This window comes from Moschus berezovskii, chromosome 1, assembly GCF_049115385.1.
Source record: "Moschus berezovskii isolate FMDL1 chromosome 1, NW_MosBer_1.0, whole genome shotgun sequence".
In the NCBI taxonomy this organism is placed as follows: domain Eukaryota; kingdom Metazoa; phylum Chordata; class Mammalia; order Artiodactyla; family Moschidae; genus Moschus; species Moschus berezovskii.
In genome coordinates, this window is record NC_142460.1 from 11,501,323 (window position 1) to 11,519,442 (window position 18,120).

At 46.5% G+C, this 18,120-nt stretch overlaps 1 protein-coding gene across 2 annotated transcripts in view; it reads right to left on the reverse strand.

The window, feature by feature from the left end:
* Positions 1-18,120, reverse strand: part of RFTN1 (raftlin, lipid raft linker 1) — a 228,133-nt gene that overhangs the window by 137,749 nt on the left and 72,264 nt on the right. For both annotated transcript variants that reach the window (XM_055416871.2, XM_055416880.2), the window contains exon 3: positions 7,166-7,352. In XM_055416871.2, coding sequence (XP_055272846.1) covers positions 7,166-7,352 — 187 coding nt within the window. The remainder of the gene's footprint in view (positions 1-7,165; positions 7,353-18,120) is intronic.

Sequence of the window (18,120 nt, forward strand, 5' to 3'; positions counted from 1 at the left end):
CCCCTCCCCTTCCCTGCCTGGGTCCCCTTCCCTGACTCCTCCTGGAAGCACTGCCTTAATCGCTGCTGTTAGCACGTGAAGCCCCCTCTGGGGTCTGCGGCTGGGGAAACCCCACCCAGACACAGCCCCTCCCCTGCCCACCGCCACCCTCTCCAGTTCCTCCTCCCAGCCACCCAGAGTCAAGGGCTCACTCAGATGAAGCAGGCACTCAGGGTCAAAGGCAAAGGCTCACTCAGATGAAGCAGGGCACTCAGGGTCAAAGGCTCACTCAGATGAAGCTGGGCACTCAGGGTCAAAGGCAAAGGCTCACTCAGATGAAGCAGGCACTCAGGGTCAAGGGCTGACTCAGATGAAGCAGGTGCTCATGGCTGGAGGGCTGGGACCACCCTGAGGGATGGGGTGGGGAGGCAGGTGGGAGGGGGTTCGGGATGGGGGACACGTGTGCACCCATGGCTGATCCACGTTGATGAAAGGCCAAAACCACCACAATACTGTAAAGTAATTAGCCTCCAATTAAAATAAACAAATTAATTAAAAAGAAAAATAGCTCACTCAGACTTTGATTCTTCCTTTCCCCCCAGGCTGTCCCTTACTCCCTAAATGTTAAACCAGTATTTCCTCCTACGGGACACACACCCTCACCTTCTTAGCAAGACCGACGTTAACCACCCGTCACCTCCCACCATAACGGGCGCCCTGTTTTCTCTGCTCCCACCTTCTTCCCCCTGCAGGCTTCCCCTCCTTCAGACTTTTGAAACCTCGGCACTTCCAGTGGTTGCACCTCTAAAACAAAACAGAGACACTGCAGTGGATCCCCACTGACTGCAGCATGAAGTTCCAACTCCTCAGCCCAGCCTCCAGAGGCGCCCTGCCCCAGGCCCCACGTTTCCCTGCAGACCTCGTATTCCAGTCACCCCGTGTCATCACCACCCAGGGTCTGCTTCTCCAGGCTCCCCCAGACCCTGGAAGACCCTTCCCAGCACTGGCCCCTGTTCCAATCTGCCCATCCGTCCAGACCCAGAGCATGCGGGAGCCGTGGGGCATCCTTTGCTAAAGCCCTTCCATTAACAAATTCCAAGGCAGAGGTGAGAAATCAAGACCCACAGATGGAGCTGGGCACCCACACAATTGGCATGGAGACTTCCATCCTCCTAGCGGAGAAGATTCTTGAGAGCTGGGAGCTCTTTTAGAGCCTTCCTTGCACATTCATCTTAGGAAAATCTAACTGAAAGGGCAGAAATTTTTACCACTAAAACAGTGCCAGCTATTCCAGCCGACAAGCAGGTGTGCTCCAAAGGGGACCTGAGCGGGGGTGGGGGCGGGGAGAGGCGGCTCCCCCATCTCAGTTCCCACAAACGCCCCTCTGGGCGCGAGCATCTCACCACCCCGGGTGTGACCCAACACTCACCATAAACCCAAACCCAAACTGACTTCCTCCCCACGGGGCTCTCTGCTGGAAACACCAATCCTATCTAGTCCTGAAGGAAAGCTTGCCTTGTCGGACAGAGAGATGCTACAGGATTACATTTCATGGGCAATTAAAGAGATTTTCAAGGGCAGCTTTGATTATATGCATTTTTCACCCTCCACCGGGGCGTCAGAATCCCAGCCCCGCATTAGCTGTGGCTCTTCTGCGTGCCCCCTCCGTGGCCCGAAGCCAGAAGGCACCTGATGAAAGCTGACAGAGGGCACACGTGTCCCGCTTCCCTGCACCATAAAGGCATTATTCCAGGGGACCCGGACCCAAACGGCTTCAACCCATTAGCGATTAAAAAAAACACATGGATGACACCCTGAACTAGTTCCACGTGTGAACAACAGTTCAACGGCTGAAAAACGGAGCAGCACAATGCAATTCTGTACTTAACGTCCACAGCCACAAACGACCTAGAATTAAACCCCCACACACGAAACATCAGAGTGACATTTTAATAATGACCGCCCTTAGCCATCAAGTTTTAAGATCTTTGGCAACTCGTTTGGAGGAAAACCGCCTGGGAAAAAGTGAAGGACAGCTTAAAATGTACTTAGTAATCCAAGTGAATGCAACTACATTGTCTGTTACAAATCACCCACTGTTCCCAAGAAAGAGCTAAGAGAAGGCAGGAACAACTGAGTCAGATGTGTGGTTTGACCTGTCATCTTCAGATGAAATGGCAGTTATCAAAATCTTCAGAAGAAAAGATCATACCGTTTTTCACGGATTGAAGTCATATTTGTCAAAGTGGCAGAGGGCATGGAGGAACATTACCACACATATGCTTTGGGAATAACTAATAATACAGTTCACAGGGTTCTAAAAGACACTTGCTCCTAGGAAGAAAAGCTACGACCAACCTAGACAGCTTATTAAAAAGCAGAGACATTACTTTGCCAACAAAGGTCCATCTAGTCAAAGCTGTGATTTTTCCTGTAGTCATGTATGGATGTGAGAGTTGGACTATAAAGAAAGCTGAGCGCTGAAGAATTGATGATTTTGAACTGTGGTGTTGGAGAAGACTCTTGAGAGTCCCTTGGACTGCAAGGAGATCCAACCAGTCCATTCTAAAGGAGATCAGTCCTGGGTGTTCACTGGAAGAACTGATGCTGAAGCTGAAACTCCAATACTTTGGCCATTTGGTGTGAATAGCCGACTCACTGGAAAAGACTCTGATGCGGGGAAAGATTGAAGGCAAGAGAAGAAGGGGATGACAGAGGATGAGATGGCTGGATGGCATCACCGACTCAATGAACATGAGTTTAGGTGGACTCCAGGAGTTGGTGATGGACAGGGAGGCCTGGCGTGCTGCAGTCCATGAAGTCGCAAAGAGTGGGACACGACTGAGTGACTGAACTGAACTGAACAATACAGTTAGGCTGTCAATGATGCTCTTTAACTGCTCAAACCTCACGAGAAAATATTTCATTATAAGACTTAAATAAACCCTTTCCTCTTCGTACATATTACTATCCAAAAAAAAATACTTCCTCCTGAAACATTTCTGTAGTTTTCTTTCCAGCAGGAGGTGACTTCTCCTTTTTCCAAACTCCCATGCATGAGGAGCATCTTATTTTCTCAGTTAAACTGCAGGTACCTAGAAGGCTTCCCTGGTGGCTCAGACAGTAAAGAATCCACCTGCGATGTGGGAGACCTGGGTTTGAGCCCTAGGTCGGGTGGATCCCCTGGAGAAGGGAAAGGATACCCACTCCAGTATTCTTGCCTAGAGAATCCCCATGGACAGAGGAGCCTGGTGGGCTACAGACCATGAGATCGCAAAGAGTCGGGCATGACTGAGCGACTTTCACTTCAATACATTAAGGTTGATATTCCAAGTAAGTAGTCATCTCCTGATGATTCTCGCCAGTGAACTTGATTTAAGCAGAAGGTAATCTAGAAAGTTTACGCATACTCTTTCAATGAAGTCCACTTGGAAAATATTAATCAGGCGTTCACCTGCTCTTTGAGAGCTAATCATTTCATTGAGCTCCATCTATAGCCATTAGGACTTTGGCAGACTTGGCGAAAAAATACCATTAACTGCCCATATTAAAAATTAATCACCTAAGATCTCCTTTGCTTCATTTTTACTACTTAAACTCCTGACTGATTTGGAAAATGTGCAGCTGGGTTTTGTTTGTTTATTTTTCATAGCATGGGGCCTTTTTCCTCATGATGCAAAAACACGGAGTTACTGCATTTGCTAAGGCAGAAAATGTCTAGCCTTTAAAATTGTATAATGACTGCTTCCCACCAATACTAAGCGGAAGTAGGGGAAATTCTCTTGGTCATGTTTTCCAGGAGAACGGCAAATTACCATGGCTGTTACCGAACCTGGCAAATTACCAATTTTCTGCAACTTCCTTTAAAGGGGGAGGAACGCTTGCAAAGGTCTGGCACCAAGATATCCAAGCAATTTTCTCTCTGTATCTGCTTATTAAGGAGCTGAGTGTTCATTAAAGTCACCCAGGCAGGTGGTCCAGACACTCCAGACTGGAGTGAACTCACATCTAAGGAGCACACCATCTTCCCTTTCTTGAAAATCCTCCATGCCGCCTTCTTAATAGCTTGACCCATTTTCTCTTCTGAAAAGCAAGCTCATTAGCTCAGGGCCTGCCCTCAGGAGGAGGAAAGAACCCCTAGTGAACGTCCAGCTTTACCACTGGCTGGTAATGAACTGCTCACAAAGAGGGATCACTGATTTCTGATTCCTACAGAGCAGCTTTCTTGCTCACCTCATCCAGTCACACTCAACTTCAGAGTCGACTCCAGTCTCGCAAATCATTTAGTACCAACCTCACACCGTACCTGCTAACAAATGGGGGCTCAGAAACATCTACTGATGTGTCCTGCACTCAGCACCTCCTGCGAGGAGCCGAGTGCAGCGCAGAACACAGGTCCTCCGACCAGGAACCCAGGGCTCCTTCTTCCCTATTCTGGAGCTCAACACCCTCCCAGGGAGTCAGGAGGCACTGATGAGTGCCAGGTGTGGAGCCAGGCGAGGAGGAGTCAGGTCCTCGTGCCCTGGTTACTCTAAGTGTGGTCCATGGACCAAGAGCATCCTCATCACCTGGGAGCGTGTCAGAGATGAGTCCCAGGCCCCACCCCAGACCTTCTGACTCACACTCTGCATCTGAACAGTATCTGCAGGAGACTCACGGGAGACTTGTCAAAGTTTGAGAAGTGCTGCTGCATAGCAGGGGGCAGAAAAAAGCAGGCACCTTCACATTAGGAGCAAGTTCATTTCTGATCTGCTGACTTCATGGCAAGTCCCGCACTAGCAGCACCTGCGGTGGAATTACACGGAGGGGCAGTCCTGTGTCCTGACCGGATGTGTCCTGTCCCCTCCACACATCAAGACCAATGGAATGGCCTAAGGATCAGAAACCCCGGAGCCCAGGGAATGCCTCAGGTAACCAGGAAGGCACAAGATAAGTTGTTCTTATTTTGTCTTTTTTCTGAAATTCTGATGTGGAGAAAAGGCAGACCATTGAAATTACCACCTCATCTGAAAATCAAAGATGCCCCCTTCCGCTTTTTTCAAGGGGTCAGCCACAGGAATCTTGGGTGCAGGGATGCAGCAGGCGCCTCTCATCAGGGCTAAGAGCCTGGGAGGATGCTGACCGCCATCTCTGTCTCCCTGATAACTAACTCCACGCCTGCGCCTGGGCTTCCACATATGTAACATGTACCTATCATGGTACCTGAGAACAGTGCACACATAGGCTGACTGTGAGGATGCTCTGATGCTTACAAAGCCTGGCACACGGTGAGCACTCAATGAAAGTGACCTACTCTTACCATGCATGCCCTGTGTGTCAGAGGGCCTTAAAACCACTAGGGTTCCCAGAACATTTCATCTTGTGATTGACCAGATATTGACCCACCACCGTTCAACACGAAGAAAGCAACACGCAAAAAGAGCAGACGCTGAGAAACGTTTCGCTCTGCAGAAACCACGGTAATTCTGGGCACGAGCAGAGGCAGACGCCCCCTTTCACTTCAAATTCTAACACACGCTGACGCAGGGCTCCATCAGCTGTGAAAAGCTGAAGAACTCTGCTGGCCAGGAAAGAGGGCTGGGGCTCTGTCACACAGCCTCTGGTCCCCCAGCTGGCCCTCCTGAGATCACCAGCCAAACGTCTGCTCAGCAGGCAAAGCAAGAGAGAAAGATAGACAGCTGTCCTACTTTCTGTGTAAAATGCTGTATAAAATACAGCACAGGTTGTCATTCCTCCCTGATAACTGGCCAAAAGACAGATCTGATTTCCTTTGCCAAGCTTTCAATTTTTACTTTCACGAAAGCAGCAGGAATACAATGTGCTTTCTAGCCCATCTTCCTTGTTTTGACTTATTTATTTTAAATTGAAGTGCAGTTGATTTACAATGCTGTGTCAGTTTCCAGCGCATAGCAACGTTTTACATATACATATATATATAAATTCTCTGTAATTTCAGATTTCTTCCTCTATAAGTTATTATAAGACCTTGAGTAGAGTTCCCTGTGCTGCACAGTAGGTCCTTGTTGGCTGTCTATTTTATATGTGGAAGTGAAAGTGCTAGTCACTCAGTCGTGTCTGACTCTTTGTGACCCCATAGACTCTAGCCCACCAGGTTCCTCTGTCCATGGAGTTCTCCAGGCGAGAAGTCTGGAGTGGGTTGCCATGCCCAACCGAGGGATCAAACTCAGGCTCCTGCATTGCAGGCAGATTCTTTACTGTTAGAGTGATGCAGGAAGCCACATTTTATATACAGAAGTATGTATATGTTAATCCCAAACTCCTAACTCCATGCCCCTTCATTATTTTTTTATTTTTATTTTTAAAAGCATTTAGAATTCATATAGCTCCTTTTGAAAAACCAATCTCCACCTCTCCTTTTTCCTAATTAGACCCAATAAAAATATAAGAGCAAGCATTACTGGACAAGCCATATTGAGAAACATCATCCAAGCCTTGAAAATTCAAATCAAGACCAAATCAATCACAGCATTAATTCAAGTGAATCTTGTGTTTCCTCCCAAGGGACTGATAGAATGTACCGACAGAATGTTCAAGTATTTTTAGAGTTTGGGGGAAGACAAAAAGTTTGCATACAGCCTTTAACCGAAATCACTGTGTTCTCCAGCCATGCTTTTCACATTAACAGTATTATACTTTCACCAGCTGCTTCGTTTGGGGAGTGCATGCCCTCAAGGAGACACTTTTCTAGCTGAATGTAATCCAGTACATTAAAAGAAGAAAAGGCTATAAAATGAATTCTCTACTTATGTCGCCTGGTGTGGACAGCTGTGGGACACGATGAAACTCTTCAGCTGTCTGACATTTGGTCAGAGGGTAGAGGCCCTGGAAACAGATGTAAACTCCAAACACACATGTGGTGCTTAGTTGCTCAGTTGTGTCTGACTCTGCAACCCCATGGACTGTAGCCCACCAGGCTCCTCTGTCCATGGGATTCTCCAGGCAAGAATACTGGAGTGGACTGCCACGCCCTCCTCCAGGGGATCTTCCTAATCCAGGCACTGAACCTGGGTCTCCTGCATTGCAGGTGGAATCTTTACTGTCTGAGCCACCAGTGCAGCTGCCCAAACATGCATGCCCCCAGCCTAACCCTTCCCTCTCACCTCCCCCATCCAACACACACCCAAGCACCTGGTGATGCTTGAGCACCCGCCTTCAGGGGCCTTACCTGTCGGTCTTCTTGATCAAAATGGCCCTAAAGATGTGCTCGAGGGGTGTCTTCTCCCGCTCGAGGGTTGGCTGCACGAAGGGGTGCAGGGCTGCCAGCGAGAAGCCCTGCTGGTACAGCTCCAGCAGCTGGGCGGGCAGGTCGTGGAGGGAGGCCAGCCTCACGGCCGAGGCCCGCGGGAGCTCAGCTGGGGGAGAGAGATGGGGAGGTTCATCAGAGACCCACCAACTTGGCCACCCCACCCCATCCACGTCCTGCGCCGATTGGCCCAGCAGAAAACTGCCAGGTCATCTCCCACTCAAGAGCCTGTCCCCTTCTCAACTACCATCTTCAGGGAAACCTACAAACAGCTGGTTAATTTCCAACTCATCTGGAGGCACTGAGGACTGTATGGTCTCAATCTAGAGCCTTCCTCCTTGGAGGAAAAGGTGTGACCAACCTAGACAGCATAGTAAAAAGCAGAGACATTTCTTTGCCAACAAAGGTCCATCTAGTCAAAGCTATGGTTTTTCCAGTGGTCATGTATGGATGTGAGAGTTGGACTATAAAGAAAGCTGAGCACTGAAGAATTGATGCTTTTGAACTGTGGTGTTGGAGAAGACTCTTGAGAGTCCCTTGGACTGCAAAGAGATCCAGCCAGTCCATTCTAAAGGAGATCAGTCCTGAATATTCATTGGAAGGACTGATGCTGAAGCTGAAACTCCAATACTTTAGCCCCCTGATGCAAAGAGCTGACTCACTGGGAAAGATTGGGGGCGGGAGGAGAAGGGGACGACAGAGGATGAGATGGCTGGATGGCATCACCGACTCAACGGACATAAGTTTGAGTGAACTCCAGGAGTTGGTGATGGACAGGGAAGCCTGGTGTGCTGTGATCCATGGGGTCGCAAAGAGTCGGACACGACTGAGCGACTGAACTGAACTGAATCTAGGGCCAAACTCCTCAGAGATCACACTGGAAAAGTCACTTCAAAAGATATGAAAGAAGGAAGAGGAGGAGGAGGAGGATCAGAACACTACGACAGCGGCGCACACATAAAGCTGCTGTGCAGCGAAAGCAGCAGCGAAACAAAGTCAGAGGCAAACTGGAGCCACACTGAGGAGCAGCTGAAGCCAAAGGGGTTACGTCCGTAATCTGCAAAACAAACAAAGAAAAGAAAGAAAAGAAAAATGGGCAAAACATATGAACAGGTAATTGTCTAAAAAGCGTAAAAGGGCAATCACTATCTGAAAGGACACTCAAATTAACTGAAGATTAGAGCTCTGCATATCAAAATGAATAAATGTTTTTCACCTACTGAATGATTTTAACATCTTTTTGAGAAGGGCAGACAACATTCAAAAGTTAACAGATTCAAGTGAAAAGTGTTCATTCCTGCCCAATCCCCCAAGTCTTAGATTTTTTTCCCTACAGGCAATACATTTTTTTGTACACATGTTAACAATTGCTAAATTTGTACACAAGTAAATAAGTCTACATTTCTAATTTTTTTTACACAAATGGTAGAATAATGTTTACAACCCAACTTTATATCCATTTTGATCAACTGTGCTCAGCCGCTCAGTCCTGCCTGACTCTTTGTGACCCCATGGACTGCAGCCTGCCAGGCTCCTCTGTCTGTGGGACTCTACAGGCAAGAACACTGGAGTGGGTGCCATGCCCTCCTCCAGGGGATCTTCCCCCCAGAGATCAGACCCGCATCTCTGGCATCTCCTGCTTTGGCAGGTGGGCCCCTGACCACTAGGGCCACCTGGAAGGCCCATTTCTTTTCCCACGCCCTGGCTAATGTCACAGTGAAAAAATGATTCCTAGGAGGTGGTAATTTATATTTCTCTTGCTATGTAATATGTACTTTTTCCATATTAAACATTTCACGTTTAAATGCTATTTATGTTGTCTTTTCTGTTAATTCATAATTTTTGCCTACTTGTCAACTGGGTTATTGATCTGTTGATTTGTAATTCTTAATATATCAGGAAATCCAGTTCTTATTTGTGATAACAATTGCAAATACCTCTCAATTGCCTTTTGACTTTGCATAACATGAGTTTTGCCATGAAGAATTTTTTTTAAATGAAGCTGAATTCGTCAATCTTGCCTTCAGTAGCTTCTAAGTTCAGATCATAGAACAAACCTGTATTATAAAACAATTCTCTGCTGAATTCCTATATTAATAGTTCATTTTTTACAAGTGAATCTTTGTTCCATTTGGAATTTATGAAATATGAATTCAACATTTCCCATCCACCCCCAGTTTATCCATTTTTCCTCAATGATTTGAGATGTGGTCTTTATCACATATTATATTACTACTATGATCCATTAATCTATTCTAACAATTTTTATATTACATTATGTTTTACATAAATATTATACACGTTTTAAAATGTTTATGTTTTAAAATCTGGTCACGCTATTTTCCGAATTTTCCTATCTTCCTGTTTATTTTCTGAATCTTTCTGTTTGTTTTTCCAAGGGGTCTTTAAAACAAGCTCATCAAATTACCCCTCAAGAAAAATCTTGTTGCTATTTTTATCAGCTCATGTTCAAATTATAGCTGAGAGAGAATGGATTTACTTCTTTTTATTCATTTTTAATTGAAATACAGTTCATTTACAATATTTTGTTGGTTTCAGGTGTACAGAAAAGTGATTCAGTTATACGTATCTCTATATGTCTATTCTGTTTCAAATTCTGTTTCATTACAGGTTATTACAAGATCCTGAATATAGTTCCCTGTGCTGTATAGTAGGTCCCTGTTTATAATAGTTTGATATATTAACTTCAAATTCCTAACTTATCACTTTCCCCTCAGACTATTTGATTTTCTTTTTAATCCATAGGAATTGGAAACTGAAGCCAAACAATATTTTACAGAAAGTTAACAATGTCAACATCCCGAGAATGGATATTTTCATCACGCCACAAGTTTCCATCCAAGAACATGGCATGGCTTTCATTTATTGAAGACTTTTTGGGGTCCCTCAGATACATATTACAAGTTTTTTCACACAGATACTGCACCCTTATGAAGTCTCTTCTGGTTGTTTTATATTTTATTGCTATTCGAATAGATTTTTTTCTCCTTTTACTTCTATGATATTCATCGTGGGCTAGAATGTTGGGGAAACAGTCTCGCTCATTGTGGCTGACAGGGGAGAACCTTTGTGGAGGGTCGTGTGGTGTCTGCCTTCAATCTTAAAAGTGCATTCACCCTTCATCCAACAACCTCACCACTGGGTATTATGCCTACGCTGGACACATAAATGTGTCTCAAGATATATGGGCAAAGATGTTCGCCACGGGATTACTGCCAAAACCAAGAGTCAAAGGGCTCTTCATTGTAGGGCGAGCTCAACACTGGGACACCCCAGTGATGAATGCTGTGAGCCGTTAAGAGGATTACATGCTAATGAAAATGTGTCCCAGATCCACGACTAAGTTAAGAGACAAGGGGTCTAACAGTATTTATCACAGGATACTAACATATAAAAAAAATGGAAGAATAGATAGAGATGAATAAAAATCTTTTTTTCTGGAAGAAATCACAAAAACATCAATATTGGAGAGACTGGAGTAGAAGAGAAGGATGGAAAGGTAAATTTTACTTTATTTTGTACTTTCAACACTGTTACCGTCAACAGCAATCGTTTGGTGGAGGGCTTAGGAGACATTTTAACTTCCTTCTTTATATATAAAAATATTATTTAAAAATTGTATATATTAAAAAAATAATCTGTTACTTCAAAAACAAACTCAAGATGAAATCTAAGCGTACTTAAGAATACACTTAAAGTCAGACACTATAGTTCTCATTTCACACATCACACACGAAATTTACAGGAAAAAAAAAATCTAGAGCAATGATTTCTTCTAAAGCAAATGACCGGCATCCTGGAGAAATTGCCATGACAAAGATAAGGCTGATGGAGAAAGCTGGAAAGCATGCAGTGTTTCCCTTTAAGAGTAGTTCTAGATTTGCTGTCAGATTTAAAAAAAAAACAAACAAAAAAACAACTTGAAGGTAAGTCTGGAAAGAACGTTCTCCCAAGCACAGAAACCCAGTGGGCCAGAGGTGCCCCTGCCCGGGACCCTGGCTTTGGAACAGGGTTCCCCTAAGCCTGCCCCTCTGTCTAGCAGCAGAGGCTGCACCCAGAGTCACCACAAATGGAGACTCTCGGGCACCACCCCAGACCTACTGCATCAGAACTGGAGCCGTATGCATCTTCCCTGGTGGCTCAGATGGTGAAGAATCCGCCTGCAATTCAGGAGACCTGGGTTCCATTCCTGGGTTGGGAAGATCCCCTGGAGAAGGGGATGGCTACCCACTCCAGTATTCTTGCTTGGAAAATTCATGGACACAGGAGCCTGGTGGGCTGCAGTCCATGCGGTTGCAAAGAGCTGGATACAACTGAGTCCCTAACTCCGTCACTCAGGAGCTGCAAAGAGTTGGACCCACTGAGTGACTAGCACTTTCACTTTTTTCCCCCATGTATTCACAACCCCTCCAGGAGACTAAAGCCTAAGTCCAATACTTTGCCCACCTGATTCGAAGAGCTGACTCACTGGAAAAGACACTGATGCTGGGAAAGACTGAAAGAAAAGCAGAAGGAAGGAGGTAGCAGGGGATGAGACGGTCAGAGAGCATCACTGCTCAATGGACTCGTGAATCTGAGCAAACTCCAGGGGACAGTGGAGGACAGAGGAGCCTGGCGCGCTGCAGTCCGTGGGGTCACAAAGAGTCAGAGATGACTCAGTAACTGAACAACAGGAGCAATTTTCTAGATAGTTTCCCTTTGGCATTCCTCCACTGGGCAGGGAACCTTTGGATCTAAGGGCACACACCCACCTGTGACCCGAGCTCCAACCCCTCACAGCAGAGACGCTGGCAGTCCCTGCCCTGGAGGCCCCAGGCCCATAGTGGGCCCTGCACAGGCCCCCTCCCCAACCGATGTGCACCCCAGGCCCAGGACGGCACAGAAACGAGCAGAGGTGAGGAGACAGTGCCGCAGGTACAAACTTCAAGGGGCACCAAAAACCCAGCAACCAAGGCAAATCAGTATTGAATGCAATATGCTAAAGAGTGAAAATTAATGCCCGAAGTCTACAACGAACACACTATCAGAAATGTTAATAACGGTGGGATCAGTATTATCGGTTTTCCTTTTGCCTCCAGCTCCAACACAGCTCGGCACGGTACTGTTCCAGATCTCCTCTTTCTAAAACATGTTGCCTCGCTTGCCTCACCGGAGTGCTGGCCCAGTCCAGCATCTCCTGCACTCTTGTCTGGGGCCCTGCAAACGACGGGAGTGGGCCTGTGTACAGGGAACCAGGAGCAGGTTTCCCCCGCTGTCAGATGGCGAAGCAACAGAAGTGTGTGTGTGGCGCAGACACTGGGTGTTTTCATTTAAAAACCGGAACGGACTTCTGGCAGGAGTAAGCCTTCTTGGAGGGTAGCACCGCGGAACGGACTCCCTGCGACCCCACGGACTGCAGCCCACCAGGCTCCTCCGTCCATGGGGTTCTCCAGGCAAGGACACTGGACTGGGTCGCCATTTCCTCCTCCAAAGGGATCTTCCCAACCCAGGAATCGAACCGGGGTCTCCTACATTGCAGGCAGATTCTTTACCTTCTGAGCCACCTTTCTGGAGGGTAATTTCATAATAGCCATCAAACCTAAAAATACCATACAGCATGCAGACCACCCTCCTGTCTGATGAAACTGTAGATAAAGAGCATCTGTGAGTCGTCAAAGATGAAACCTTAAAGTCAGTCTCTACAGGTTGGTATTTGGTAAATGTTTCAAGTATCTCAGACTCTTTCTGCAATGATAAAATAAGCCTGTACCAAAATCTTGATAATTTGTATGTGTTTCCTCTTACACATCAACCAACAATTAAAATAGAATAAATGCAGTCGACGCATTTACAAGCCTTGGGATTCTAGGATCAGCTACGCTCCTCACTGGCCTCAACCCCGGACATGTGAATAGTCAGTTTCTGCACATAAAATGGAGATTACTTTCATAACAGAGTCGATTTAAGAATCACATAGGATGATGCACGTGTAATTGATGAATCTCAAAACGGCCGAGTCTAGTGGCACGGGGAGTGGTGGACAGAGAGCTGGCCACGGGGCCTAGTTGGCTGCAGACGCTGAGGACGGCTCAGCTCTGGGGCCCTAAACCTCCCCCCCACCCACACCCCTTCACCTCCACCCTCTGAATCAGGGCACTAAAAATATTAGTCAACCAACCACGTTACAGCTAAATGCTTCATGAATAAAACATAACACCTTTAAAATTTTTATCTCCAAATCTAAAGATGCATCTCATGTCAAAACTCAGGGATTTTATGGCTTTAATTTTTGGTATGCATGCTGTCAAAGTAAGTTGATCTTCATGGTTATTAAAACAAATAAAAATGAATCTCAACCATCTTATAAAAAAAAAGGCCCCTACTGTAAATATGATTAAAGGCCTTAATTCCATGTTTCTTTTTGAACCTTAACCTTAAAAAAAAAAGCCCTGTTCTTGTAAAGTGACCAATTCCCCAATATTATTACTGGGAAAATAAACGGAAGAGTGACTTATGTGTTTGGATGAACATACCAAACGTGGCCTCTGGGTCTATTCTTCCCACCCCTCCCATCAGAATAACCTCTCCACTATTTTTGTTTTGTAATATTTGCCTGATTTCATTTACAAATTACATAACCTCGGGCGACTCATGTAATTCCCACCCCGTCTCTGGGGTCCCTCCTTTTGAAAGCAAAGACCCCTGACAGGCCATTCTGAAAGGAGCGTCCAGCTTTCAAATGCAACGATATTAATGTTCCGATCTGGAGACTAAGCTATAAGTTTCTAACTAGAAAGTGACATCAGAGAATAGAACAAATATTTTCAGCCTGAACTGAAAGTGTCCTCCCGACTAGAGCCAAGAGGAGAAGGAACAACCACACGGTGGGCGGGTGGATGGAGAGCCGGAAAGTTGGGGAAAAGAACCTGTCGCTGGCGAGGCTGGGTGAGACTCACCGCTGAAGGACTTCCCCGGTGGCCTGGTGGCTAAGGGTCCACGGACCCAGGCAGGGGACATGGGTTCCATCCCTGCTCCAAGAAGATCTCCTACACCTCGGAGCAACTAAGCCCACATGCCCCAATTACCGAGCCTGTGCCCTCCAGCTGGGGAGCTGCGACCACTGAAACCCAAGCACCCCAGAGCTGACGCTCCGCAACAGCACAAGTCACCGCAACGAGAAGCCGCGCATCACAACTCCAGAGGAGCCCTGCTCGCCACCCCTGGAGGAGGCTCACGCACAGCCACAGAGACTCAGCACAGCCCAAGATACAGGGATGCACTTATTCAAAAAACGCACTGCTGAAGGAGAGAGGCCCGATCGGACTGTCTTGGCCAGCGTGACTCTCCAGGCTAGGGCCTGACACCCACTCGAAGGTCACACTTTTGTCTCCACTTTCTAAACTGTCCTGATTCACAGAGTTCACCAACAGCGCTCGGTCTGCAAGCCGGGGTCCCGTGCTCAGGGAGCCGAATCCATCCCACGTGCGGACTCGTCCCGCCGCTGTGCAAAGCCCAGTCCTCCAACCCGGGCAGGGGCTGGGTCTCATCCCGTGACCTGCAGTGGGCCTGGAACAGACCCCAAGGCCAGGATCTGAGGCCCCAGGGTCTGATGGATAGGGTACGCAAGACACAGAGCCATGGACGGACAAAGAGCTGGAAGTCCCACCTCACCAGGAGAGCGGCACCCTGCCCTCCCAGTCAGATTATTACCAAGGGGCTCGCGGGGTCCAGTGGTGCCAGAACTTCTAATTCTTACTCCCAAGAACTCAAAATTCTTGACCTTCATAGAAACTCTCCTAATCCTCAGCTTTGGCAAGTAACTGCCATTTCATTTTCAATCCCACATGACTTCCTGGTGGCTCAGATGGTAAAGGATCTCCCTGCAATGCAGGAGACCCAGGTTCAATCCCTGGGTTGGGAAGATCTCCTGGAGAAGGAGATGGCTACCCACTCCAGTATTCCTGCCTGGAGAATTCCATGGATAGAGGAGCCTGGAGAGCTACAGGCCATGGGGTCACACAGAGTCAGTTAAGACTGACCAACTAACACACATGGCCCAAAGCCAAGACCTGGTAGGTTGTGGAGTCTGGCTGGGGCACTTGATAAACGTGGGAGGACAGATGCCCCCCGCCTCCTTCTCATCCCAGATGGTGACACTGCCAAGGGGCGACCGCCAGCCAGGCACTGACGCGCCTCCACGGTGCCCACCCTCATCACCACGACTTATCCACGTCTGCAAGGTTACAGCCACAGTATCGGAAGCATGCCTCCGCTCCCTTTCTGTCCCTGCGAAACTGGACTACTGCAGGCACCTAACACAAATGAAGTCATGTAACAGCTGTCCTTTTGTGACTGACTTGCCTCGTTTAGCATAATTTCTTCAGAGTTCACCCATGCTGCAGCACGGATCAGGATTGCTTTCTCTTTTAAGGCTGCATAGTAGTCCATTGTACGTGTATGTCACACTTTTAAAAATCAGAGTTAGCTGATTTACAAGGTTGTGTCAGTGTCAGCTGTACAGCAAGGCAATGCAGATATATACATACATATATATATACAGAGAGATTCTTTTTCATATTCTTTTCTCTTATATTCAAGTACTCTTGCCTGGAAAATCCCATGGACGGAGGAGCCTGGCAGGCTACGGTCCATGGGGTGGCAAAGAGTCGGACGCAACTGAGCGACCTCACTTTTCTCTCATAGGTTATTACAAAGTATTGCGTATACCACCCTGTGCTATACAGGAGGTCCTTGCTGGTAAGCTATTTTATCTGTAGCAGTGTGAATATGTTAACCCCCAGTTCCTCCCTTTTCTGTACTGATGCAGATGTGAACAAAGAGGTCAGGACCACATAACTACATCTCAAGTCCCTTGGAAATCTTTGCTTTGTCCTCATTCAATTACCAATAAGAGGCTTTTTTAAAAAATCAAAACACAGAAAGCACTGCTGGAAAAGTATTTCGGGTAACATGAGAGTCCAAAGGTCTTTTGAAATAAGTGTTTTGCTCTTCAGTGTTTAGAAAATGATTCCGTATGAATAAATAAACTATTATTCCAGGAGTTTTTTTTTTTTTTTTAAGAAAGGAATGAAACAGGGGGAAAAGCATAATCCACAAAACCACATATTTCTTAACACTCCTGGGATAAAGTAGATTGCTTTTGCTATGACTATGTTTGTTTAACAAAAACATTCTGCAGCCCCATTGACTCCCTGGAAACGAGGCCCTTCAGACATCTGCAGAAGAGCCAAAGCGATATTGCTGCTGCTTCACATTTCCTTATGGGGAAGGAAAGATCCCCTGGAGGAGGATGGCCACCCACTCCAGTGTTCTTGCCTGGAGAATCCCACGGACAGAGGAGGTTGGCGGGCTACAGCCCATGGGGTGGCAAAGAGTTGGACACGACTGAAGTGACTTAGCACACTCACACACACAAGCTTCCAAGAAAGAAACCGCATGCACGGTGGCCAAGGACCTCACATCTCACTCAAGTCTCTGCAGCAGGCCAGCCACGCCCGGCTGCAGCAGCCCCGGTGACCGCGCCCAGCAAGCGCTTGTGCTTTAACCCGATTACTCAAAGTCCGACTCTGCTCTTCTAATTACGTCCACTAATGGACCTGTCAATACCAGGAGCCCAACACGAGAGACAGACACCATCTCCCGGGGGTCAGCGCCCGCTCAGGTGAAGCTGACAACAATACTGTTCAACCTAATCCTTTTTTTCCCTCGCAGTCCCTTGAAGACCACCACTTCTGTAACCTCAATCTGCCTGGCTTTGCAGTAGATCCAATTCAGCAAAACACAAAAGTCAATCATTGCTCGACGTGGGGTTTTTCACTGTATAAGTGAAAAAAAGGAATTCAAGTTTTAAAATCAGGTTTGCAGCCCATGTCTTTGGTATCATTTCTAAATCTGGGGCATAAAACTTCCATCTTAGGGTCTTCAAATTCAAATTTTTGTCAACTTTTTATCAACAAATTCATGTTTCTGGAACAAAACAAAACAGAAAAACACACACACACATCCAGACTCAGGAGACCACACCATTAAAACACTATTTATTCTTTTATATTCTGTTAATTGGACTGAAATTCACTTAACATAAAGTCAATCATTTAAAGTGAAAGAATCAGGGGCATTTAAACACATTTACAATGTTATACGACCATCATCTGTATCTAGTTCAGAAACGAGGCAACTGCAAACCCATTAAGCACTCATTCACCACGCCTCTCTCCCCTGGCCCCAGGCAATCATCAACCTGCTTTCATAAAACACAACTCTTAACACCTTAACTATATCACAGATAAACTCAAGGGGGAAATCTCAGTACAACTAAAGGCATTTCTTCAAGCTTCCACAAACCTAGGATTCTACAGGCCAACCAGTAATAAATGACAAAACACCAGATGCTCATCAAAGGAGTTCTGAGATGGGGGTCACCAGTCCACAGGTGGTTACGAATCTCCAATGCAGGAGACATGGATTCAACCCCTCGTCCGGGAGGATCCACAGACTACGGAGCAGCCTGGATGGGAGGGGAGTCTGGGGGAGAATGGATACATGCTTATGTATGGCTGAGTCCCTTTGCTCTCCATCTAAACACTGTTAATCACCTATACTCCAATATAAAATTTAAAAAATAAAAAAAAAATACCAGGTACTATGCAGCTTAGATTTCACAGTGGGGGTACTTAAATAAATATTAAAAGCAACCAGCTGGAAACTGAACCCAGAGTATCAATAAAATATTTCACACACTTAAATGTACTTTTTACAGGGAAGACACGAAGGATTACCAAGTCTTCAAACTTTTAACCAAACTCATTCACACCAGACCCAAAAACAGCTTAGCATGAGTCAGAAGGGAACCTAAT